Source organism: Suillus plorans (genome assembly GCF_016647745.1).
Source record: "Suillus plorans strain S12 chromosome Unknown HD556scaffold_25, whole genome shotgun sequence".
NCBI lineage: Eukaryota > Fungi > Basidiomycota > Agaricomycetes > Boletales > Suillaceae > Suillus > Suillus plorans.
In genome coordinates, this window is record NW_024537409.1 from 399,194 (window position 1) to 423,483 (window position 24,290).

General features: G+C 47.9%; 10 protein-coding genes across 10 annotated transcripts; 8 read left to right on the top strand and 2 right to left on the bottom strand.

Moving 5' to 3' along the window:
* Positions 1–706: 706 nt before the first annotated feature.
* Positions 707–1,495, top strand: HD556DRAFT_1442843 (uncharacterized protein; the record flags this gene model as incomplete). Its single annotated transcript, XM_041306521.1, has 1 exon — positions 707–1,495. One exon carries the CDS (start codon positions 707–709, stop codon positions 1,493–1,495), a length of 789 nt encoding a protein of 262 aa, XP_041160759.1.
* A 1,189-nt stretch (positions 1,496–2,684) lies between these two features.
* HD556DRAFT_1236447 (CRM1 C-terminal domain-containing protein) lies at positions 2,685–3,420 on the top strand (the record flags this gene model as incomplete). The annotated part of the gene is made up of 3 exons (XM_041297825.1): positions 2,685–2,835; positions 2,888–3,191; positions 3,243–3,420. The coding sequence occupies 3 exons, from the start codon at positions 2,685–2,687 to the stop codon at positions 3,418–3,420; spliced, it is 633 nt and encodes a 210-aa protein (XP_041160760.1).
* Positions 3,421–3,790: 370 nt separating this feature from the next.
* On the top strand, positions 3,791–4,511 carry HD556DRAFT_1442845 (uncharacterized protein; the record flags this gene model as incomplete). Its single annotated transcript, XM_041306522.1, has 4 exons — positions 3,791–3,842; positions 3,893–3,905; positions 3,965–4,056; positions 4,153–4,511. The coding sequence occupies 4 exons, from the start codon at positions 3,791–3,793 to the stop codon at positions 4,509–4,511; spliced, it is 516 nt and encodes a 171-aa protein (XP_041160761.1).
* Positions 4,512–7,575: 3,064 nt separating this feature from the next.
* Positions 7,576–9,016, top strand: HD556DRAFT_1536098 (uncharacterized protein; the record flags this gene model as incomplete). The annotated part of the gene is made up of 7 exons (XM_041309620.1): positions 7,576–7,623; positions 7,683–7,751; positions 7,887–7,991; positions 8,057–8,200; positions 8,259–8,421; positions 8,627–8,726; positions 8,878–9,016. 7 exons carry the CDS (start codon positions 7,576–7,578, stop codon positions 9,014–9,016), a joined length of 768 nt encoding a protein of 255 aa, XP_041160762.1.
* An 858-nt stretch (positions 9,017–9,874) lies between these two features.
* HD556DRAFT_1308007 (WD40-repeat-containing domain protein) lies at positions 9,875–11,208 on the bottom strand (the record flags this gene model as incomplete). Its single annotated transcript, XM_041300078.1, has 7 exons — positions 9,875–10,067; positions 10,117–10,277; positions 10,331–10,471; positions 10,563–10,717; positions 10,777–11,061; positions 11,119–11,155; positions 11,206–11,208. 7 exons carry the CDS (start codon positions 11,206–11,208, stop codon positions 9,875–9,877), a joined length of 975 nt encoding a protein of 324 aa, XP_041160763.1.
* A 141-nt stretch (positions 11,209–11,349) lies between these two features.
* On the top strand, positions 11,350–12,283 carry HD556DRAFT_1368931 (50S ribosomal protein L30e-like protein). The gene is made up of 3 exons (XM_041302874.1): positions 11,350–11,405; positions 11,457–11,562; positions 11,622–12,283. The coding sequence occupies exons 2-3, from the start codon at positions 11,458–11,460 to the stop codon at positions 11,958–11,960; spliced, it is 444 nt and encodes a 147-aa protein (XP_041160764.1). The 5' UTR covers positions 11,350–11,405; position 11,457; the 3' UTR covers positions 11,961–12,283.
* Positions 12,284–12,505: 222 nt separating this feature from the next.
* On the top strand, positions 12,506–14,747 carry HD556DRAFT_1236496 (uncharacterized protein; the record flags this gene model as incomplete). The annotated part of the gene is made up of 12 exons (XM_041297828.1): positions 12,506–12,746; positions 12,804–12,882; positions 12,935–13,005; positions 13,062–13,374; positions 13,430–13,513; positions 13,561–13,626; positions 13,675–13,783; positions 13,834–14,152; positions 14,208–14,473; positions 14,524–14,553; positions 14,615–14,626; positions 14,682–14,747. The coding sequence occupies 12 exons, from the start codon at positions 12,506–12,508 to the stop codon at positions 14,745–14,747; spliced, it is 1,656 nt and encodes a 551-aa protein (XP_041160765.1).
* A 76-nt stretch (positions 14,748–14,823) lies between these two features.
* On the bottom strand, positions 14,824–16,410 carry HD556DRAFT_420407 (uncharacterized protein). The gene is made up of 5 exons (XM_041310550.1): positions 16,141–16,410; positions 15,804–16,087; positions 15,715–15,742; positions 15,533–15,663; positions 14,824–15,483 (listed from the first exon to the last, which is right to left on the bottom strand). The coding sequence occupies exons 1-5, from the start codon at positions 16,209–16,211 to the stop codon at positions 15,131–15,133; spliced, it is 867 nt and encodes a 288-aa protein (XP_041160766.1). The 5' UTR covers positions 16,212–16,410; the 3' UTR covers positions 14,824–15,130.
* Positions 16,411–16,492: 82 nt separating this feature from the next.
* Positions 16,493–17,099, top strand: HD556DRAFT_1431944 (uncharacterized protein; the record flags this gene model as incomplete). The annotated part of the gene is made up of 3 exons (XM_041305070.1): positions 16,493–16,625; positions 16,753–16,905; positions 16,960–17,099. 3 exons carry the CDS (start codon positions 16,493–16,495, stop codon positions 17,097–17,099), a joined length of 426 nt encoding a protein of 141 aa, XP_041160767.1.
* A 4,433-nt stretch (positions 17,100–21,532) lies between these two features.
* Positions 21,533–23,480, top strand: HD556DRAFT_1369010 (uncharacterized protein). Its single transcript, XM_041302875.1, has 6 exons — positions 21,533–21,892; positions 21,943–22,022; positions 22,075–22,187; positions 22,238–22,799; positions 22,854–22,913; positions 22,967–23,480. Exons 1-6 carry the CDS (start codon positions 21,758–21,760, stop codon positions 23,145–23,147), a joined length of 1,131 nt encoding a protein of 376 aa, XP_041160768.1. The 5' UTR covers positions 21,533–21,757; the 3' UTR covers positions 23,148–23,480.
* The last annotated feature ends 810 nt before the right edge of the window (positions 23,481–24,290 follow it).

A 24,290-nucleotide genomic window follows, 5' to 3' on the forward strand; every position in this document is an offset into this window, starting at 1 on the left:
CCACTTCTGATTCCCGATTTCGACTCCACGATCCTCCGGAACGAGGCTAAACTATCAATGGTCCGCAACGACCTAAAACTAAGAACCTCCGGCATGAGGATTAAACTGCGACGTAAAACTATGAACTGAAGACTGCCTTGTCTCAGTAGATCGTCCGAGATGACGTAAAACTATCGGACAAAGGACGAACTCCGGAAAACTCCTGCAAGCTTCGGAACCCCTTATCCACTGATCTCTTCGATAAACACCCGCGTATAAGAACCACAATCTTAAACGAAAGGTTAAGAAGACCCCCGCGTATCCCACGCATAGAACCTTCGATATCTGATGTGAACATCTAACAAAAGATAGAAGAAGAAGATCCTCCGGAACGAGCCTAAACTATCAAGAGATGAACTCCCTGGAAACTCCTGCAAGCCCGCGGAACCCTCGAGAACCCGACCCATCATGGCAATGACTAGCACCCTCTGATGAAGATTCCTGAACCTTGATAACCAACAAAGGATAAAGGAAAGAACGCACCTATCACGGCACTTCCCTATGATAGCGAAAACGAGGCATCGATAAGCCCTCACGATTGAACCTTGATAGGAGATAAAGAGTTAAAGAAACAAAAGATAAGCATGAATCAAACGGAGCTTGAAACGATCTGGAAGAAGATATAAACCCTGACTTCCCGAAAACATTCCTTCAACGAACCTCCATCATGTCGACCTCTATTGAAGAAAACTCTCCTGTCACTGTGACACTGAAGGACTCCGACTACGGACGTATCCTCAGAACGATTGAGAATAGCGCGTTCAATGAAACGGCTATCTTAACACCCGCGTACTCCCAAGTGATCGACGACATCCTTGGTGAGCTTGACGCCAAACTTGCAGCAGGCACCTCCCTTGCCGTCTGCATTATAAGAACCACGAAGCTACTGGAAGATGTAGCCAATCGTGCTGACCTTGATGAAGAGACGAAGAAACTCGCCATCATTCATCTACAGAAACGGATCCGCGGCCTCGCGCTCCATCTACTCCCGCTTGATTTCCCCGACATCGCGAACCAAGCTGTTAAAATTGTAGAAACCAGAAAGGCCAAAGAAGAAATCCGTCCGGTACGCCCGCCTAGAAAACGAAAGGCTACCACAGATTGTACCCATACGACGCCATGCAAGCGCTGCGGAGGATACGGACATCATTGGAAGAAGTGTCCCGATTATGTTTGTTGCATCTGCGATGAACTCGGACCCAACCATTTGTCCATATATTGTCCTGGACTCAATGGACGCATCGTCCTACAAGAGTTTACAGATGAAGAGAAGTTTTTCGAAGCTCTCTCAGATTGGGAGCACAACCACAAGGCGCTCGCGGACCTAGAACTTCGGTATCCCGCCGAACTGTCCCTTGACCCTGAAACTCCCTCCGCACCATCCGCCTCTACGTCCACGAAACCGGCGCCGCCGTCCTTGACGATGGAGGATGTCGTAGATAGTCAAAGCCGGTGACTTTGACGATAGTAATGGGGTAATGTTACAGTGAACTACGCTGTCCCCTCTGCCACCTGCACGGCTACAGACGATACCCGGGCCTCTCCTGCCCTTGGGATAGAACACAGGATAGAACACCGGACCGATATAGAAGAGAACTCCGGAAGATGCCGGATTAGATAAGCGGTCTGGACCGCTATGACGACATAGGTCTAGAAGACCTATTCCTGTTATCAAGATAGAAGGCAAGCCTCGTGTTGCCTCGTGTACTGATAGAAGGATGCCTTGTGCTCCTTATCTTAGAAAGAAGCCCGCCTCATGGACGCTATCTCTGACTCGACAGATAAGCAGATTAGAACCCAGCTTCAAGCTGAGCTTAGACACGATAGAGTAGCCTTATATAAGGTCGACGATTAAAGTAGATGTTCCTTACTTTAATCTTACTTGGTTTTATCTTGAACTTCCTTGTCCTGCATAAAGCTACCTTGCTCGACATCGAACTCGTACCTTTGGAAGCTTGTCCTCGACATCGAACCTTCCATCTGTAACCGCTATCATCGCCCCACAAGGCGTACGCAACTTCTGCTCTTCTGTGGAAGCCGACAGAACTCAGCATCCTGAAAGCCGTCTTCTCGGCCTTTGCTGTTTAGCCCATCCAAGTACGAACACGACTTAGTGTCGTAACATATCCCGCTACAGGATCGTTCTCCCGTTCTGCCTTGAGGTCGAAGTCGGGCGTGCGGACTCCTCTGGCTGGTATTTTCAGTGCAATGGTTGTCATCGTTGCCCTCTATGGCCTTCCCCCAGCCTTTTACTGGATCCCTAGCGCTGGCCTTTCGGCCGTTATCATACACGCGGTCGCTGATCTTGTCACGTCACCTTCCCAAGCATACTCTTACTGGTGTGTTTCCCCCCTCAAGTTTCTTATTTGGTTGGCTGCAGTCCTAGTCACCATCTTTTCGTCTATTGAGAACGGCATCTACACCTCCATCACGAGTCGTCTCGGGGTAAGTGCATAGCATGGCCAATATCGTGCTTGTTCGCTCACCCCATCCTACAATCACAGCCTTTGTTAACTCCTCAAGTTCCTGCCATTCTTGATGCAGTCTTCGAGCCTACATTGACCATGATCAACCAAGACTTTTCTGAGTTCCCAGAACATCGCGTTGGGTTCTTCAAGCTCCTCCGAGCAATCAACTTCCCTGGTATGTGTTTCTTGATTTTAGAATCATCTCCTCGCACTAAAAACTTTACAGCTTTGCTTGGCATCCCACCGCAACAGTTCAAGCTGTTCATGGACAGTATCATCTGGGCAATTAAGCACACGATGTGTGATATTGCTGACACCGGACTCAACTGTGAGCACATACTTCACGTACATGGAGAGGGCGCACTTACGGTTTCTTTTAGTATGCCTTGATGTGGTCAACAATTTTGCTGGCGCAGAGACTGCTGTCAGCAATGCGTTTTTCCAACAGTACTTCCTGAGTATTGTGCAAGATATATTCTTTGTACTCACGGACACAGACCACAAGAGTGGTTTCAAACTTCAAAGTCTTCTACTCGCTCGCATGTTCCAGCTAGTTGAGACGAACCAGATCCAAGCACCCCTATTTGATCCTGCGCAGATGGCAGATCCTACCGTTTCAAATTCCGTGTTCCTTAAAGAATATTGTGCCAATCTATTGAAGACAGCATTCCCTCATGTGCAGAAGTGCGTCCCCTTTTTCACTTTCCTGCTGGCATCTCTGAATGATTTCTGCAGCTCGCAAGTTCAAGTCTTCGTCTCGGGTCTTGGCGAGTTCCACGGCGATATCAACCGCTCTAAGCTCGCTCTACGTGACTTCCTCATCCAGCTTAAGGAGATCTCCTCTGGCAATAATGCCGAGCTGTTTTTAGAAGAAAAGGAAGCAGAAGCACAGATGAAGGCCCAAGCAGAATGAGAGATGGCCATGTGTATCCCTGGCATGCTCAAACCTTCGCAGCTCGAGGACAAAGACGAGGATACATCATGAAAGGTTTCAGTCCTTCTGCCATGTACCGTAGTTTCTCGCACAAGTTGCGCCCCATCTCACCCTGCATGCTAGTACGTCTCACTTGCCTTTCCTCAGAAAGTGGATGAATCTCATTTTATCACCCTTTATCATAGCAACTCATTCTGCTATCGAAGATTTCTTGTGTTCTCGGTATCTAATATATTAGTGTGTAGGCCAGGCAATACAAGAAAGTAGTAATTGCGCCATCAACAACTCCGTCATTGTTGATCATGTGAGGGAAAACATGAGACGTGGAATTGACTTCAGCACAATAAAAATGGCCGATCGTCCCTGGAATGATCCCGGACCAACTCGTGGCAACTCCCTGAGTGCAGAGGCAGCCAACAATGAAAACCTGTTCTTCATGCCATTGTGCTAGACTTCCCTGGAGTGTAAGACATCTACCCTCGCTCTTCTTTTACGAAAAAACACACTCATTTCTTATTCCTAGATCTCAAATCGATACCACATTTGTCCAAGCCCTCGTAGACACGCGGACTGAGGTCCAGAAATGGGCAAACCGTCCTGTAGAGGTCAGTCACAGTATTCATCCCACCATCCTGCGCAACTAATGCAATGCAATACTACAGTTCCATTTTGCTACCATCCTGTCTCCTTAAATCCGGCGTGCTCTTGTAGCCGCAGGTTTTGGCATCGGTACCCCAGCAGTCGAGCTTTCTAACGAAACCGCATCTGTTGTACCCCACCGTGGCAGTCGCCGTGAGAAATTGTTGGATGATGCCTCCAGTGTAGGCGTCGAAGACATCGAAGCCCACAGCGAGTCTCTTCCTCCTACTTCGGGAACAGTGCCTATTGTCCCCATTGAAACCCCCTTCTTCCATTTCGATCTCATTAGCGCTGTCCGCGCCGTGGAGGCTGGTGTGGAGAAACTTCGCGAGAGAGCTGAAACTCCACCGGCAAAATATATCTGGTTGAACCATCTAAGATTGGACGACTGCACGAAGGGGTCCTACTTATTTACGTGTGCACTCAGATAAACTCAAGTGGAGCGCGCACATGGCGTCGACACCATATTGGAAATCGCTCCGTATGTAGATGATGCATGTATCAAATTATCAATTACATTCTCCACCGCGATGAAATTTTGATTTCTGCGGCTCCCCATTACAGCAAAATGAAGGGCTGCACTTACTGGCCCATCAGCGGGTTGGATTGTGCTATGGAGTGCTACAGAGCACTCTGTAGCACTCTGTAGTGAATTACGTTTACCTGATGTGTAACAAAAATACATGTCCAGCACCAAAGGTATCAGAAGGGCTTGAATAGCATTGTAATAGGACAAATAAATAGGGCCAAACGGCAATACACGAAATAGTTGGGATAAGTCTACTACCACCCCTCATCGTCTGAAAAGGAGGAATGTCATAGCTTTGTGGCTAAATCTAATGGCATTCTAGATTAATTGACAAGTGCCAGAGGCTCTTTCCTTGAAAAGGCCTTGAATAACATTTTAATTAAAAAACGAGACTAGGTGAGATGTCGAAGCTCAAAACGATCGGCTCGGGTATACTACCACTACTCATTGGCTGCAAAGGCGGAATGTCCCAGCATTGTCATAAATCATTCATGTTAAGTTGGATTTACAAGTATACATGGGTATATATGTGCAACTCAAATTGCTCGCAGTATAAAAGCTAATATTTGGCGGCAGCAGAATTACATCGTGCTATACTTCCCACGGCTACAATATCGAGGACTCATCAATTCACTGATGTACTCCCCCACGGTACGAAATGCCATGAATGGGACAACCATGGTTTGCGCCTCTCGATCATGTGGCGGGAAGGTGATTTGTATGTGGTGCCCTTGAACTCACCAGCACTTTGATGATCTCAAGAAAGGTGACTCGGAATCATGGGTCGCTCAAGCTGTTCGATTGTAGGGTTGTCTTTGGCATTTGGAATGGCAAAACCGGAGGGATACATGTCGTAAACTACGGTTTCAACTACCACCGGCACACGATAAATGTCCAATTGGAGATAATCGCGACGAAGCGGCATAAAAGTTTGAGTCGAGTTGAACGAGTAATGGTAAATAAGAGTCCAAAAGAAGAAGCGGGTTTTGGCGGCTATGTATAGATAAGCCTGAGAACGTACTAGACACTGCTAGAAAACTGGTGGACCCATCTAGAAGGTCATCACCATACCCATTGCCACCCTCAACCACCGGAAATCCCTGTCTTGGAGTTACCAATTCAAAACCCCGAATCCAACGTTCATTAATCACAGCTGACTTGAATCAGAGTTTGAGAGGGTTCAATGCTAATGGCGAATCGCACATACCCATGAATCATGATGCAGAGCAGACCAAAGGAAGCCTCGCGATCGGATGTCCGCTACGAACGTTCCAGGGAACAGAAGCTCAACATGTCACCGGGTGGAAATTCGAATACTACCGTGACGTCTTTGGATAGCAACTTAATCGAAATTCGAGGGCATGGCCAATCAAGTGAATCAGGTGAACCGTGTATGTCATCTTCCTATCTGCTGCGTGGATACCTGAAACAATTGCCATCAGGATCATTGACTGATGTGGAACATTGCAGCGACACGACTTGGATGCATGAGCCCATTCGCTTAGATTGTCAAGCAAGGTACTTGTGATAATAGCCTCATGTTTTGGGCGTCTAGTGAGGAGGTGATGCTATGAAGCAGGTTTAAAACACCCCATCACACGCACCCCTGCAACTTCGAGCAAGACGCCATCCCCCTCAACTGTGCTGCAGCTCCACTAAAATGGCGGCGCTCATCCCAAACATCACTCCCATTCGAGCATTTGAAGATCACGAGGATCGCGTGGTCGCAATCGCAGTTTTCAAAACCCAATATTGCGACGACGAATGCATGGTCACGGGCTCATATGATGGAATGCTTCGTCTGTGGGACTTGAAAATAGGTGTAATGTTGAAGAAGATGGGGGGGCATCGCAGTCGAGTGCGGGCATTGGCTGTTTCACGAGATGGGAAATGGATAGCCAGTGGCGATGAGAGCGGAGAGCTCATCGTCTGGCATGCAAATACTGGGGAACTCAACCAAACAATCAGTAAAACCCACGACGGCTGGATATTATCACTCGACTTTTCTTTGGATTCCAAGATGCTGGCCAGTGGATCATCTGACACTACCACGAAGCTATGGAATACATCAACGTGGCAAGTGAACCATACACTCAGTTGTGGTGGAACTGTTCACTGCGTTCGGCATTCGCTGCTCTCTTCGCAAGTACTTCTTGCCATTGCAACGGACCACAATGTCCAAATTTACTGCTCTTACCCTTCAAACAATTACAATTACAATTACGATAACGATTACGATTACACACCACCTCCTACATTCCCCACTCAGTTGATGGCAGTGATCAGTGGAGGATTCAACTACTCACTCACATGGACTCCAGATGGCACACGGCTTCTCTCGGGGGGCAACGGGGCTGATCCCACACTACGAGAGTGGGATACATCGACCTGGAAGCAGGTCGGTGATCCCTGGAAGGGCCATTTCAAGGATATCCATACCATTTCTGTGGACCCTAGCGGCACTCTCCTTGCCTCCGCATCTCATGACAACCGTGTCCGCCTCTGGAAACTCTCAGATCGACGAAACGTCGCCATATTCAAGCACTCTGGAGAGGTGAACTGCGTCACGTTCTCTGCGAATGGCAAGCACGTCCTCAGTGGAGGTGTGGACAAAAAGATCTCAGAATGGCCGACATCCGAGGATGCTTTGCCAGAGGATGGTTCAAAGGACGGCCTCATGAAAGAGCAGGAGACGCAGCAGGTACGTTCGTTTCATTTTCCCGCTCATTCATCATCTAAGCGTCTTCTTTATGCCAAGGCTCAAGCCTACTCTGATTTCAAGGCATGTTCCAACCCTTGACTCTTATAACGCAATGCGAACATGATTTACGCAGGTCCTCGCTATGAACTCGACAGTCCGCAACGCATGCATAGCTGGGGACTGGCCTACCGCTGAAAGGGTGCTGAATCTAGACATTTACAATGACACCCACGATCACACCACTTATGCCAATCGCGCGTTTGTTATGGCGCGAAAGTGCGACTGGGACCAAGCACTTCAGGACGCAATTCAGGTGAGACTGACTGGTCCATCATGACCCCCTTACAAAGGTTAACTTTGATGATGACATAGTCCATCAGCATTAAGCCATCATTGGCAGGCCATATCTCCGAGGGCATTGCCTTCTGTGGAAAAAGGCAGGTTCTGGCCGCGAGGATCTCATTTGACCTCGCATCCATGTTCACGAACCGAGATTTAAAGACCAATCACTTCCTTTTCTTGATCAAGGCAGGTATTATTTTTCTCACTTACTCCGTGCTTCATTGCGGGTTTTAGACCATTGCGTTGTTCAATGCAAATGAACATCAAGAGGCAATACTTCGCATCCGAGAGTTAGCTGCGTGTCCCTATGTCAATCCTGTCGCTTGTCATATCGTGGAAGTGAGTACCCGTTCGATCATATCAGGTTCATGTGTTGTCATTGATTCATGCCCTTCGTACACCAGGCCTACCTACGCGTCCAACTGGGAAACATTGCCTTGGAGGGCGCACGCCACAGCGAAGCTGTTGAACACTTCACTGCTGCTGTCAACGCTAGCAATTTCTTTTACAAATTGCCGATTCATTTGATATACGATGAATTTGTCGTGGTACGCTAATATGACACAATCAAAAACTCTTTCGTGCTTAACTGTATGTTTTCCACAGCTTTTTGGTTGGGACCTCAAGTCCTTATGGCAAACCGCGAACCAGCAACAGTGTTGTGCATTCGTTCGAGCAGGTAGTTTTGTAACAGCCATCGAATTGTATCAGTCTATCATGGACAAGGTTGATGAAGATATGAAGGCCGACTTACGTGCTTGGTTCGCTGGTAAGTATTCAGTCATGTCTCCCCGTCTAACATCATTCACTGTACTTCACTCAGCTCTGAAGTAAAATCGAAACGCGCTCTATGTTTCCCATAGAGATGGTGTACTCGCAGCGAGCGGTCGCTCCTATAGTTTGAAACAGTTTCATTTGTACCTTGACGGTGGCTGCATTGTTCAAATAGTTTTCAGTGCTCGTGTCCTGAACAGCAGCAGCAGCCGGAGCGCATGTGAAGGACCTTCAAGAGTTGGTGAAGCATAGACAGGGACATACCATAGATGATTCGATACGGAACTGGCGTATCACAATGTGCGTCATGAGATGATTCGTGCATAACATGAACTCGCAAACTTCTACGAGAAAATAAGGTGGCATAGCTGCGATTTCCTATAATTTAACACTTCAAACTAAGTAACTCGGAGCTTGACGAGCTCGTTTGTTCCATGTTCAATTGGCATAGAAACTCACGAGCGTGCATCATCTACCTTCAGGAGTCGCTGGAAAGGGATGGACTCTACAAGAGCTACTCTCCCCACGGCATGAAATCCTCTAAACCGGACAGGACGCTGCTCAACGACAAAAACGGTGATGAATCGTGATCTCTGTCTCCAAAATCACCAAGACTCTGACGAATGAACTCATAGGTCTCATTCCAGAACGCAATCTGAGAACGCCCATCATAGACATCCCACAGGTCAACTATTCGTATGCAGGACATGGCTGATTCCTCGAGTGGGATTTTGACATCAGCCTCCGTCACATACGGAGAAAGCAGGAGCGTTCTATCGATTACTCAGAGCGTGCCGAAATGCTATCGCAATCAGAGCTGTGCAGGTCAGATAGACTCGAGAGAGGAGACAAGCTATTCGTCATGACGAACCATGGTCTGCGCCTGGAAATCATGTGGCGGGAAGGTGATTCGAGATCCCAACAAGCGTCTTCACAGAAGGATGTGATTTGGACGTGTTGCCCTTGAAGTCACCAGCACCTTGATGATCTCACAAACAGGTGACTCGGAATCATGGGTCGCTGTTTTCTTTTGTTCAGGTCTGTCTTCGGCAATTTGAGTGGCGAAACCGTAGGGATGCAGGTCGTAAATTGCAATTTCCTTTACCACCGACGCACTGTGAATAGATCGCAACGAAGCGACCTATCCGAGTCGAATGAGTAATGGCAACCAAACCGGCTATGGATAAGGCAAATAAGTCACGAGCAGCCAAAAGAAGCGGCTACGAAGATAAGAAATGTGGAGCGAACGGCAATGAGAACAGAAGTCTATCAAATAACGGAATATAGTTAGCAGTGTGTGATCCAAATGTCAATTCACGGATGATGGTTCATACAAGGGCAAGCTTTTTATTCACTCATTCGTCAAGTCTGGGATCTACAACGGTTGAGAAGAATGGTAAACTTCAGCAGGACAAGAAGATCAAAAATGACACGCTATCCTACCCACACTATGCACCGGTACCAGCGGATCTCCACCATCGTACATGTCCATCCTGCCCACCAGTAATGAATGCACCCGCGGTGCCAGGAGCGGGTGGTTTTGGGGACCAGGCAACGCTCCATACTTCGCCGCTTTCTTGGAGCGTTGAGACTGCCGCGCGTGCCGATAAGTCCCAGACCTTGATCGTTTTGTCAGCGGACCTGGTGAACAAGAATTACTAAGATTATTTTCTGGTAGAACGTGATATACCCTGATGCAGCTAGACGTCCATCTGGCGATATGCTGGTGCTGAGCACCCAGGAAGAGTGGCCCGTGAGTGTGGCTACTGCTCCAGAACCCGGTTTCCCGGATGGAGTCGACCGTACATCGTGAAGAATAAGGCGTTTGTCATCAGAGGCTGTCAGTAATAACTGGACACCGTTCACTTAGGCCACTTTCACTCGATAAAATTGATGAAACAGACCTGACCGTCGGATGACCATGCTAATGATCGCACACACATGGCATGCGAAGAATAGGTTGATGTTAAAGCTTGTGATTCCAAGTCAAATATGAAGACTTGGCCAGCTTCGTTTGATAATGCCACTCGAGTACCATCTGGACTCTAATCATCAGAAGTGATTCGTTAGTTATTGTGGACGTTCTGGATGTTTCGAAATTCGGGGCATTGCTATATTTAAATAAAATAAACTCACATGCACACAATCCATACCGTGTCTACTCCTACCACTTGTCAAGACTGCTTGTCGTGTTCCGAAAGAGTCAGGGTTCGCGGAGTAGATATTCACATTTCCAGAGCTGCTGGTGCCCGCATATGTCGTTCCATTCGGATTGAGTGACACTGACCAGGCTAGGCACATGCAACATCATGAGAAATCATGCTTTCTTGGAGTCCGTACTACAACTCACAAGGCTCAGCGCCTTGCACTGTAGAGCGGTCGTAGCTTTCATGACGCCCGACCACGGTATCAGCCTGGAGATTCCAAAGCCATGTTGTACCATCGAGACCATTGTACAACGCGAACTTTCCGTCAGGTGAGACAGATAGAGAAACTATGGCAAGATTGTGTGGCGGACGCGAGATCGACACCTGTCCAGAGGTAGAATCCCACTGCTTCACCGTGCCGTCTGCGGATGCGGACACGGCCGTATTATTGGCTGTCCATGCTACAGCCCAGATCTCGTCACTGTGCGCTGTAAACGATAAGTTTAATGAAGCCTGCTTAAAAGTTGTAACACTCTGGCGCGTACGTTCTTTGCACTCAAGCGCGTTAACGAATGCGAGACTCTAGCAAATTTTATAATCTAACTGCTATGCATCAGAGAATGCGAACAAACCATATCTGACCGCTTTTGTGGTGGATGATTAGGAACAGTGTAAGGCCAACCTCGATCACAAGAAGATGAAATGGGATAACGGCTCTTTCCGAGCGGACTTAAAACACACACAAAACCTTGTTGATGGCCGGAACCTTATTTTTCCTCACATCAACGAGAGCGGACGAAGACATCGCAAATTCTGTAAACTAATCCCAAAAGTATGTTTGTCTATAATAACGCCTACTCATCTATCTGATTGTAAAATAAAGGATGTCTGACGCTGGAGATGAAATTCAAGTCGACACCCCGGCCGCTGAGGTCGAGGTCACTACTGAGGCTCCAAAGGGAAAAATGTCCGTGGAGGACGCTCTTCAGGTATGTAGAACTTGGGTTTTCCAGTCAGGTTTTATCCATTCTTAACTTTGATCTCATAGCAAGTCCTGAAGAATGCCCTTGTTCGTGATGGTCTCGCTCGTGGTCTCCGCGAGTGCGCCAAGGCATTGGACAAACGCCAGGCCCACCTGTGTGTACTTGTAGAGACCTGTACAGAGGCCGAGTACATCAAACTTATCGAAGCACTCTGCGCAGAGCACAAAATCAACCTGATCAAGGTCGGAGACGGCAAGATTCTGGGCACATGGGCAGGTCTTTGCAAGATTGACAAGGAAGGCAACCCCCGCAAGGTCGTGGGTTGCTCTTGCGTCGTTGTTAAAGACTATGGTGTAGAGAGCGAGGGTCTCAATGTACTCCTTGAATACTTCAAGAACCGGTAGGGTGAGTACCATTCCAATTTTCATATCACGATGACAAGACAGACTCCCTCAACGGAGAATCCGTTCGATGAGGAAACAGTCTAACCGGAATCATTATATCGTCTGATCCTTATTCGTGTTTTCGCGTGAAACCTCATCATTGACTAACATCTCTCTACACTACAGATTCTTTCGTACCCTTGTACATCATTCTCGTACATCTGCGAATAAATGATCTCCTTTGTACCTTGCGTGTTGGATGGCTGATTGTTCCTTCAATTTCTGTGACTGACTGTCACCGGTCACATTTGCCAGCACGGGGCCTGAGATTTCACACATGCTACATTGACCAGTTTTTAAGTTTGACCAGACAGACCTTGAGAGTTGGCAAAGAGTCTTCAATTGAACGTTGAGCAACTAATCGTAGTATCCAAGATTTTATGCATATGAGTTGCATGTAGTTTCTTGCCGAAACTGTGTCGGCCGGAGTAGCGTTAACTCCGAGTACATGATGCTTTTCAGACTTATATAGCAAACTCCCCAAAGTTTCAACTCTCTAAGAGGTCATGGCCTCCCCAAAACCTAGTAGTCGAGCGCCTCATAAGGCTGCCATGTCGCGAACACCATCATATATCCAACTTGCACCCCGCCGCGCGATGGCGTCCTTTGAGAATCTCGTCGCACTCGCAAACCACCAAGAGCGACTTCGGGAAGCTCGAAGGATTGTCTGGAGGGAGCGCGGAGAGCCTGCTGTTGAGCTTGAAGACCTTTGGGAGTGTATGGAGCATGCGGGGCGTGGAGGACTAAGTGAGTTATCATTTGACATACTCACGGTAGTACGCGTTCTTCATATTTGACATGTAGGAGCTGCAACTATCGCTTTTGCTCTCCGTGCGAGCGTGAATCTTGTGTTGGCAACTATAAGAATGGGAAAGGTGCCAAAGTGAGTTAGGGCTGGACCTTCACTCAGATCCCTGGTCGACTGAGTTGTACAGGAACATGAGGCTCTCACTCATTCAACATGCGATCTTCGGAAAGGATTCCTTTAGATTCGCGGCCATGCTTGGTGAGCGAATGAATGTTATAGTATCTTATGCAAGCTTCTTCTTATGGACTGCACAGGTTCCTTCGTGACTGTTTACAAGGCAACACTCAATGCCCTCCCCATCCTTCTTCCTGTCAATGAACGTGCAAGCCCACCCTCACCATTTGAGGACGAAAACGAAGATATCGAAGTCCCACCAACGCCTTTCGAGGTTCCCCTCTCAGACAGACAGCCACGCCTTTCCTTAAGCGCTCAAGCACATCAAGTGTGGGTGCGTAAGAAGACGCGACGATGGTACTCTATGTTTGCTGGTGCTCTAGCCGGTGGCCTCGCTGTTATGTTTGAAAAGCGATCAAGAAGAGTGGTCATCGCACAACAACTCTTCGTTCGGTAATTTACTCTACTTTCATGATAATGCGACGATTCATTTAACAGCGATGTCTAGAGGTTTACAAGGTTCATATAACGCGTTTACGTCGAAGCACGGTTTCCATCTACCTAATGGAGAAGTGCTCATGTTTTGTCTTTGGTATAGTCTGTGTATTATGGTAGAGGTCTTAGTCCTGACATGAACAGCTGTACACAAATTGTGTACGCATTATTTGCACGGCCAGACACACTCCCGCGATCATACACCACATGGTTAGTCGATTAAAATGTTTTGCAGCATATTTTTGAAGAATTTCTTAGGCTTACAACTGCATCGGGCGCTCCACCAAGCGCGATGAAGATGGTCCAAGACATAAACCAGACTGGGACGTTTGACATACAAGACATCAACAAGATCCTCAGCCGCGAGGTGAGTTTTTTATGCTGACTCTCCTCGCTACATTCTCACTTGCTTGACAGGATCTTATCCCCGCAAATAAGGCCACTCTTCTTGCTAGAAGGGCACTAGCTACCAATTCGCCTCCTGACTTTGGGCCATCTTACCCTCCCTGTGGTGCCGTGCACCCCTGGGTAGAATCATGCACACACGTGCCGCTACCACGCTTTGTCACAGTATTCAAATGGGCCTTCCCAATCTATGGTGCCCTGCATTTTGTCCCGATGATATTGTTCAAGCGCCACGCGTTCTTTAAGAACCCATTGCAGAAACTTGGACGTGCAGGATGGGCTACAATACGGAGTTCTGCGTTCTTAGCAACGTTCATTGCTACGTTCCAGAGTATGTATTTATATCGTGCCTTTGTCCTTGCATGACATTTCACATCCCCTTGTAGCGTGGTTCTGTTTCAAGCATTACCTTCACCGAACGCTCTCCTCCCAAACTTCAGTCAAGCTCCCTCAGAAATTTATTGACTTCTTTTTATCGAAGTATTCCTATGGACTCGGTGGATTGTTTGGTGCGCTTTCACTCCTTGTCGAGGAAAAGCGGAGGCGAGGAGAACTCGCGATGTACGTTCTGCCGAAGGGCATGGAAAGCGCCTGGTTGACGGCAAGAGGCAAGGGCTGGGTATTCCACACCGGTCAGTTTGGGGAGATGATTGTAAGTGTTCAATTTCGTGTTGGATGGACGTGCTGATTGACATGTGCTAGCTCGCTGCCATCGGAATGAGTATGGTTATGGTGAGTGAGAGGTTACTATATTATTCTAAAGCAGTCCTAATCTTATTTTTGCGACGTCCAGAGTATCTATCAGGTGACTTTAATTCTGTCTGTGGTAAGAAATGTCCTGAATATCTCATTTTTTGCAGAACGACCCGCATCATCTGTCTGGGCTTGTGAGGCGGATATTGTATCAATTCATCGGACCTAACTGAGTGGGGGCAGCGAGATCGTTTATATCCTCTGGGGATAAATCATTGTCTGGGCTTTTGATCGCCCTCGTTATAATATCGTGTACACTGTGGATACGTCGCACCAGGCCCTGACAGAGCGACACGGATAGCATTAATTGTCGTTATACTGCTTTGAGCTCGCTATGATCAAGACTTTACTGTTTAAAGAGAATGACACATCAAATCGCATTAATGACAACCAAACCTGGGAGATCATGCCAAAGAAATTGAAAGGATTGTACGTGATGGATACAGTCACATGAATAGATAACTCGGCAGTAGTCATGGACTGAAAAAGGCTACTGGTTCCTACCAGAGGCAACAATCAAGCACCCGCCCTTGCCCTATGCCTTTTTCGTCTCCACTCATACAGCATTACTTGCTGAGAAGCATGCACGATTGTGCGAGAATTCTGGTTGATCGGAGACATGAGGTGAATGGGCGTCCAAGAACGAAACCAGATCGTCCGCAATGATTCGATGCATCGCACTCGTGGGACGCAGCCGATCTACCCATATTGCGCCCCCAGCTTCGCTGGCGTCACTGGGATCAAATCCAAATGCGTTTGGGTCATCCAACACGCGCGAAAACGCGTCCCATGACGAAAAGAGGAAGGCGGTGATGTCTGGATGGGTTCTAGTCCAGCTCCGGAGCTCTTTCTCTAATGTCGCGTTCCATGTTTGATATTGTTCCATCACGGTATCAATATCATCGCACACTGTGGTTTGAAATGAATATGTGGACCACAGCGGAAAATGCGACCATACCTGAGGGCGATCGGTGGATTGGAGGGAGGTCAAACAACAAAAAGTTTCGAGCCCCAGAGGCGTATAGTCTCTCTTGGTAACGGAAAAGCCCTTTCAGCGTGTTAAACACGCCATCAATGTCTTCGATAAGGCTAAGGAATTCTCGATCAGTTGATAATCAAGATATCAGGATGCAACCTCACGCGAGATCATTGATACCAATCCAGGTCACTATCGTAGATCAACACAGATGCCGTTAGAGAGACAAAGTATGCGACTCAAGAGCACTCACTAAAGAGTGTATCCTGTGGTTCCCATGGTGCTGACGATGGCTTCTTTGCGACATTCGGAAGGAACTGGTATATGATCTGTCTCTCTAGAGAAGAGACAAAGTCGTTTCCCCTGGCATAGTCGTACACCAGCTTAGATGGACGCGATTTCACTAGATGTCCAACCCAGTTCGGCTTTCCAGGCTCTGTGTATGTTACCCCGGGATACGTCACTCCCAGGGGGCTCTTGACGGTCGGATTGGGAGAAGATTGGTAGTCCCAACGAATGCTGCTATAGGAATCGCCACTGAATGAATCACATTAATCTTCGCTTAGTCGATAGGCGGGGTGAGGACGTACAATATGATCAAATACTCGATCTTGCTGAACCCATGCCATGTTTTCCCCGCCTGAATGATAGTCGAAGGCATCCGAGTCGTTCAGTTGAACCGAGTCACTGTTAACGTTGTTCAAGAAGACAAGGAACAAATAATTCTCTTACCTGGCTATAAAGTATGGAGGATCCTCGTGTACTCCGCACTTTGGCGGCAGAAGTACTGCTCCACTAGCATGTTCCGACTTGACAGTTGAAGGGCTGGAGGTTCCCCATTCGGGATTCAAATAAAACCCCGGATTCTCCAACCCTAAGGCCTACTTACTCCCGTGGACTTCATGTCCAAGTTTTACTTTTAACCACAACCCAATTGGTGGAATGGAAGGAAAGGAGTCTCCTGAACGCGTAAATTCGCAGAGTCCTTCTACATCCAAGACGGCGTCTGGAGTATTCTCTCCTTTCCAGCCATACGCACGATCCAAGTTTAGTCCACTGGTCATATCACCATGTTGTTCTGGCACATTAACCTATTGATTGAATTTTGAAGGGGTCCTATTCTCGGTCTGGGGACATTATGTACGTGTTAAAAAGTTTTCTCTTCACATCATCACTATCTGATTTTTTTTTGGAACGAATAGTTGCAGCTTCAGCCGTAGTTCCGTCCACTGTCGTTCGTCCAAATGTCTACTTTCCCCCATATCTCCACCGGGTCGGCTTCTCCCTGGTTTTTGGTGGCGCCGCGTACGTTCTAGCGGCTGGTGATGCAAGGAATGGCAGCGGCATAGCTACTGGTGAGTTCCAGTATCACTCTCTGATTCACATATGATGTACATGCACTGCGACAGCTTGGTCATTGACATACCTCTTCCTGCATCTACGACGGTCTCTAAGACTACCATTTTATCCAATGACAATTGCGATGACGACAGGCACAGCTGCATGTGCAGCTTTGTACGGCACAGAATACTTCATGTACCAGACCTAAGTCACGGTTTATCCTAATATCTGGTCCTTCTGATCGTCCCTGGGCCGGATACTTCTACCCCATGACAGGCAAGCATGTCTGTGGAGTTACTAAAATTATAACCATTTACCTCGTGTTGCCGAGAGGCCTGCCCGTGACCATCAAGGGACGAGACCAACCACTTGGCGTCTTCCCCAACACCTTCAACCCTTTTCGAATCATCAAATAGGAGATGCAATTTAGATGCTCGAGCTTGAGACGGAGAGCTTGAGGGAAGCCTGAAATCACCCAATTCTCTGAGGGCGTCAGGGTGATTCGATGCAACGATCGTCCAAAAGATGGACTAGTGATTCTTCGGCTCTTGCCAGACAAGCTTTAGATCTTGCCCATCTTACCTGCAGACCTCTTCGACTTCAGTCTCACAAAAATAAATTCGGATCATAGGTCCTTGCCTGCACCCAGCAGTCATACACATCACTGTATGTGACGATCACACAAAGTGACGAACTAGAACAAATTGAAATACTTACAAAATCCCATCAGTGCAGAGATACTGAACGTCAAAATGCTCGCCACCGTACCACTCTCGAACCAGTGCCGGATGCCCGCAGCTAAACCAAATATGAGCCGATGGGTTGTTTCTAATATATGATGGGGTTGCGATGTGGTAAATGGAATGAATCAGGAGGTCATTCTATCACCGGCACCATTCTATTTGATATCGACGTGCATATGCGCTTTATGCCGTGGCGTTCATCACGAGACGCAACATGTTCTTGGTCTTTCCTGAAGTATGTGATGCTTGTGTGTGACGTATGATTTGAAGCTGGAATGGTCCTCTGCATACTGGTCTTTCAACACACGTACACAATCTATGCTCAAGTACTTTTGACGAGCGTATGTAACCTCGTATGAATCTAGCGGAATCTAAGCGAATAGCTGAAGAAAGACATGAGGGTTGTAGTCAGTATGCTATTGATAAAATGACGAGAAATATTCCAAAGGGTGTAATGAGCATATCTGCTAGATGTTAATAGGACAACGCCTCCAATTCAAAATGAAATGCCCTCGAAACAGTGCTAAAAGCAAAAGCATGAGTGATCGTTTCCATGCTCTCCAGAGATAACATTAATCGGCCTCGCTGTAGATTGTGGCTGCGAGCCGGGGGTCGGTGAAGGAGGAGGAGAGACATGGTCTTCATCAGGGATCCAATCATCATCACGCTTGGGGGGAGCACCCGCTGCAGCGTTGCGCTGTAAGTGAATGTATGAGACCTGGGATATAGTGAAAAATTAACCGAGCGCACCTCTTTACCCTGTGCAAGAGGAACATCGACGATAGGCAACCGGGCTGATAAGTGGCGTATGCGAGATCTAAAGGTGGTGGGAAGAGCAGTAGAGGACTGAGAGGCAGATGGCAGTCGTGCGGATTGAGACTGAAAATATAAGTTGAAAATGTGATGACGACAGTGAACACTCGCATTCTCGCCGGGATCCATATATGAACGCACCTGAGTCGTGGTCTGCCCTGAGGGAGAGTAATTTGGAGGTAAGGGCAACGTAGCAGGGAACTACAAGGTGAGGGTCAAATCGACTGCGAAGGCAACAGATAGAAGAAACATACGTCCAGCGGATCGCGAGGTTCGTGGTTCCGAATAGGACGAAGTGCGTTCGTGCGGGAGGAGGAAGGGAGGAGTTTGCGAAGGTAGCGAAGGAAAGCGGGTCGCTGTGGGTCTTTTGTGGGTTTTGGCGGGATGCGGACGGGAACTTTGATGGGATTATGGCGCACAGCGCGGCGTGGATCGCGAGGCGTATTGATCTACAAGAACATGTTAGCGTACGAACAGATAGATATATGCGCCTAAATGCATACATTGGGCTGTGCTTCTTGTGCAGGCCATAAACTAGCAAGGATGTTAGGTGGAATGTCGCATATGAAAATCCTGGACTTCATATCACACCAAGTCGTGTAAGCCAGTTGATGTGAATTGGGTGAGAGGATAATGCAGTGCGGTTCCTGAACGTGGAATGAGGCGAGAAGCTGGCGGGACTCGAAAGCCCAGAGCTTGATGGTGTCGTCTGTGGAAGCGCTAGCGAGGAGAGCACCATCAAATGAAAGTGCTAGACCAGTCACAAGATGGGTATGCCCTTTGAAGGGGGCTCCGACAGTCTTCAGTGTCGACGCGTCGAATTTGTAAATCATCCTTGGAAGGTCGATGGCAGTTGAGATCGGGTCGATGAAGGAGAATGCGGCTATGATGTTTCGGTCTTTTTCTGTCCAGAACACTGGCGCACATGTCCACCTCCCGCCGACAGTGCTTGATTTTCCTACTCTAGCATCCAGTTTCTGTGTATGGACATCCCAAATGTCAAGGCGCTTCCCCAAATATGACTTGACTGCCAGCTTCTTGGAGTCTTGCGAGAATCGAACAGCGCCCACTCCATCTTCAGATGCATCACTTTTAATTAATGGACCAGTCACGAGTTTGCCAGTATCCAAGCTCCACATCCGTATGGAATCATGTGACCCGCTCGCCAGCAGAGTGCTGTCCGCGGAGATATCGATGCAGGTGATCTTCCTTGAGTGTCCTTCCAATGTTTTAACAATCCCAGTCTCGACCTCGCACACTCGGAGCTCCCCAAATTGATGCGAATCGTTATTTTGTCCACCAGCAGTGACGACCCATCGACCATCCCTTGACACCCCCACCGCATGTACTTCCCCCTCACAAACATTCCGCACCCTCTCAATCTCTTTACCCACCTGTAGATCCCATTTCCGAGCAGTCATATCCAAAGATCCACTAATCATTTGCTGACCATCCGGAAGGTAGGAAATGGATGAAACATGGTGCATGACGCCATTAATGAATCGCCCGTCTTTCGGAAGTTTATGACCCTGCAACGTCATGACCGGTGTCAGGATCGGTTCGTTCGTTGCTTTGACGGGGTGTGTCGAGCTAGAAGCCATAACTGATCTCTTGAAGTTCCGGCGAGGTTGACAAGTACTAGCGCGATTACGAGGCTGGGTTCGGGAAGGCTCCTTGTGTGTATTGACCTGACGATGGCGGTGAAGTCTGACTCGTTCGAGAGCTCCAGCACTTTCTCTGCTAAAATCTATCGTCAATTCATTCGTGTGGGATCGAGTGTTTATATCTTACCAGGAGGTGATGAAGGAAGAGATAACGACTACCCGATTGATAGGCATACGTACGCCACATCTTATATACATCCTTCCTCGTGTGTATTACACTTTATGTAATTCATCATGCAGTGCATTCATATCGACGTCGAGTGCCTGATATCTGAATTCTAACTTCCGTGGAAACATTGCGTTTGTATCAATAGCACTATGATCACCTTCAGTTTTATTCTTGATGGATGGGCCCTCTTCCAGCAACGTTAACGATTACCGCGAAGCTTTATCGCTGCTAGCAGTCTTGGTTAGATTGGATGCAAAACGTGAAATGCGACTCCGTGCAATAGATTAGCACAATTCAGAGATGCCAAGCTATTGACAGAGAAAGTGGTCGTCGAGGACGATAAGCGAGTTATGGAGTTGGTCGTCATGGGCGCCAATTTCGAGAGGAGACATTTGAAAGTCTAGCAACTTCGTTGGAGCGGAAGTCCTCGAATGTACATACATGCAGGAGTGATCGCTACCTCAGGTACGAGTACTAATCCCATGTACGAGTGGAGAGTCAATACTACTGTAAATTTTGCTTAGAGGTTTGCGGTCAAGGCTAATCGACGTGGAACCTACCACTTTTATATCCCTTTTTTGCACATCTCCCCATACCTACCGGCGCCCTCGAGCGTGCGTGACTCCAATCCTCCCACCAGGGTTCTGATCTGCAGAAAAGGCTTGATATTACGCATTCGCGAGCAGGACACGCGGAGATGTCTGTCGCATGGTGTCACGTCGTAAATGCCACCTATAGACTATGGTGAGGAAAGCGCCGTTGAATTTGGATAGGAGTCTTCCGAGGAACCAAGGTGACTGAGATTGCGAGGGCATCGATCTTGCGAAGTGTGTGGGTTTGGATGTGGCTACCTTTCAAAGTAGGGATTCGGGGGTTAGTTTGGGCGAGTGATCGTCGATTTATCTAGCCTGGCACCCCATCGTAGTATACAAGACTAGTTTATCCTCGTGTATGATCGAATCAGTTCGAAAGTATGCGCTTTTGATATCTTGGAATCAAAAATATAAAGTCAAAAGAATAGATAATACTCACCGTGTCCTCCCTCACCCATATCTGAATCCTTTGCCTCCCAACAGTAGACTCACAGTACTACTTTACGTTGCGCAATCAACAATTGCAAAGGTACTCTCATCATCATGTAGAAATTCGAATGCGGCCAGCAAGACGTCAGTCCAACAAACAAACATCAATACTCCCAAATCGATCCCATCAACGAAGGTGCTCCCGGGACCCGGAGTCCGGACCCTTGCTTTGACCGCGGACTTTTATGATTCGATCTATTGTTCTCTGGGTACAAGCATGCATCGTGCATTCAAGCTGTGGATGTATCCACAGAAGCCACAATACACAAACAAATTTAAAGCACTACAGTTCCTCATCGTCATTTTATTCCAACCTCCTTAAGCAGATCCCAACTTGACTCAGTACCACATTTTTTCATTACAGTACTCGCGTTTAAAAAACTACACCGCGCAGAATGAACGGAGGAATCCTTCCGCATGGTGCCCACTCATCTAACAACCTAATCCCAGCTCCAAGTCAAGGAGAACTCTTCATGGATGAAACCACACTCGGCAAGCTATCTCGTGCACAGCTACAGAAGGTAGCTAAGGTGTGTCTCGCGTTTCTTGTCCTCAGTGCTAGTCACTGACATGACAACAGGCTCATGGAGTAAAAGCAAACATGAAGAGCACGGTAATCATTAGAGAGTTAGTCAGACTCAGCAAGGTTGTTCCCCTACTGTACGTGCCCTACTTCATCTTCGATGCTATAATAGTCCTAACGGTCGTCCAGTCAGGATGAAGAGAGCCAAGAGCCACCGAGAAAAAAGTCAAGAACGATGGAGGAGGGGTGTCCAGCTGCCGGTCCTTCAACACGAACCATAGATTTACCTATGGTTGCAAGTTGTGAGTGTCGTACCTCACATCGCAGTACAAGAGACCTAACCTTTTACCAGTTGATCCTCCCATCATCAAGGAAGATGCCCCTACACCCATCCTGATTCTGGCAGAAGAAAACAAGACTCCTACAAAAGCAACCAGACATACTGGTATCATCTCTACCGACAATCTAACGGGAAAATCGCCAAGTCTTTCTCCGCTAGTGGCAAGTCCCAACCCAGCTGCGGATGATGACTCCAGTGATTCGGGTGGTTCCTACCTATCCTACGCAAGTCCCAGTCGACAGCGATCCCCTGTCAGCTCGCGTGCAGGAACACCTCCTCCCGAAGAACCACAACTGCTCAGCCGGGCTGTGGACATCATGAAACAGATCACGGCCGACGATCAACGCATTCTCGTCCAGGCCGCCGCTCTCCGCCAGAGAGCGGTGGGGCTGAAAGAGCAGGCGAGGAAAGTGCGGGACGTCTTGCGTGTCGAGCAGGGACGCCGTGTGAGATTGGAGGCCTACTTCACGTACTGGAGAGAGATTACACCTGAATGGCCAAAAGATTGGATCTACGAGGAGGGCGAGGAGGATCAGATCCGGACAGAGCGAGTGCTGAGGACTATGACACCACCGTATGTGCCCCGCTGTCCTTAACTCACTCATGTTTCTTACCACTTCGTTGATAGGTTACCATCAACAGGCCCGACAGGTCCACCCACTTTGTCTTTTGACGGACGAGACGCACCGTGAGTTCTCGTTCGCATTTTGCTTGTCCAACTCAGCTGACGACGACTATCAGGAACTCTCATAGGGAGTTGAGACGCCGTCAACTTCAGCCACGACATATAGGCCATGAGGAGAAGAACGGGGCAGCTGCCCCTCCTGCAGAAGTCGAGCAAGCAGGTAAACATGCCAATCACCTGCCTTCCCCACAGTTTACAACCAAAGGAAGACTGGCAAAACGAAAACACTCTACTTGAATCGTTGACGATTGATACTTTGAGCTTGATCTACCGATGTTACTTTACCCTCAGTTATGATATATCTTGTGATAATGTGTATCACTCACAAGTTCGTGTAATTGTTATATCTCACTGATTGAAATAAATAATGACGCCTGCCCGTCCATTTGTCGTCGAACTTAGAACCATGTTGCGCTCCCCAGTCTATATAACATGTTCAGCGGTGGTCAGAAAGATGGATATCGTACCAATGAATTCAGCCACAAGAGCACCCGGTGATGAACCATAGATGATGCTCATAATTCGTCGTGGCTGACGCACTCGGTACTTATGCATGCCGGTGAATACATAGTGCCAGTGTCAAAGCGTTAGGAAAGCAAGCGAGCGGTGCCAAGAGACTGGCAAAGCGAGACTCTGAGCTTATTTGAAGCTGATTTTCATTTAGCTTATATATACATTTCTGGAGGCACTAGAGAAACAAAGGGAGGACTTGTAACAAAGGTTGTCTCCCGTAGTAATGATGAGATAATGGAAATAAAGAAATAAAGGGAGGACCATCACCCGGGCCGTGACCCGCACGTATGTCGGAGTCGTGCAGATGACTTGCAGGATGATGCAGCGGTCCATAACCGCAAGTACTCATTACCCTCAATGATCTAACAACTTGGGACGATCGTCGACATCCATCCCCATTATTAAACTTTTCCAAAAAAAAAACATGTGTATTGTTCTCCATGCATCCTGACCTTATGGGCGCTTAAAACATGCGCCACACGCAGGAAGAAACACGTTAGCTCACTTATGGCCTTCATACAGCTTCACTGGGACTTCTTAGCGATGTAGACGCGTTGATCCGCCATCCAAGCCAACGCCAGGCAGACAATGTGATTCTACACAAATTTATTCCAAGTCAAATCAAACGTCAAGTCAAGGTCGCACTCACCAAAATCCCACTAGCGTGCGGCAGTATTACCTTTCACGAAATCTGCGAGGTGATTCATGATACTGGCTCCTCGTCGGGCCTGACTCGACGGTACGTCTCTTACCTTGACCCTTCCCTCGCGTGTGTCCTTGACATGGTGTGATAATTATTTAGGGTGCTGTGACTCTGATGGAAATGAAGTGAGGGCAAAGGGTGTCACGCCGGTGGAGCCAAAAATT

What these genes read in the sequence shown, in the direction of transcription:
- HD556DRAFT_1368931 (XM_041302874.1), top strand. Translation starts at nt 11,458, where the DNA reads ATGTCTGACGCTGGAGATGAAATTCAAGTCGACACCCCGGCCGCTGAG. An exon ending in CCGTGGAGGACGCTCTTCAG is followed by an intron (nt 11,563 to 11,621) that starts GTATGTAGAACT and finishes TTGATCTCATAG; the next exon opens with CAAGTCCTGAAGAATGCCCT.
- HD556DRAFT_420407 (XM_041310550.1), bottom strand. Translation starts at nt 16,211, where the DNA reads ATGCCTTCGACTATCATTCAGGCGGGGAAAACATGGCATGGGTTCAGC. An exon ending in ATCGAGTATTTGATCATATT is followed by an intron (nt 16,088 to 16,140) that starts GTACGTCCTCAC and finishes TGATTCATTCAG; the next exon opens with TGGCGATTCCTATAGCAGCA. An exon ending in ACCACAGGATACACTCTTTA is followed by an intron (nt 15,743 to 15,803) that starts GTGAGTGCTCTT and finishes GATCTACGATAG; the next exon opens with TGACCTGGATTGGTATCAAT.
- HD556DRAFT_1369010 (XM_041302875.1), top strand. Translation starts at nt 21,758, where the DNA reads ATGAACGGAGGAATCCTTCCGCATGGTGCCCACTCATCTAACAACCTA. An exon ending in AGCTACAGAAGGTAGCTAAG is followed by an intron (nt 21,893 to 21,942) that starts GTGTGTCTCGCG and finishes ACATGACAACAG; the next exon opens with GCTCATGGAGTAAAAGCAAA. An exon ending in AGCAAGGTTGTTCCCCTACT is followed by an intron (nt 22,023 to 22,074) that starts GTACGTGCCCTA and finishes ACGGTCGTCCAG; the next exon opens with TCAGGATGAAGAGAGCCAAG.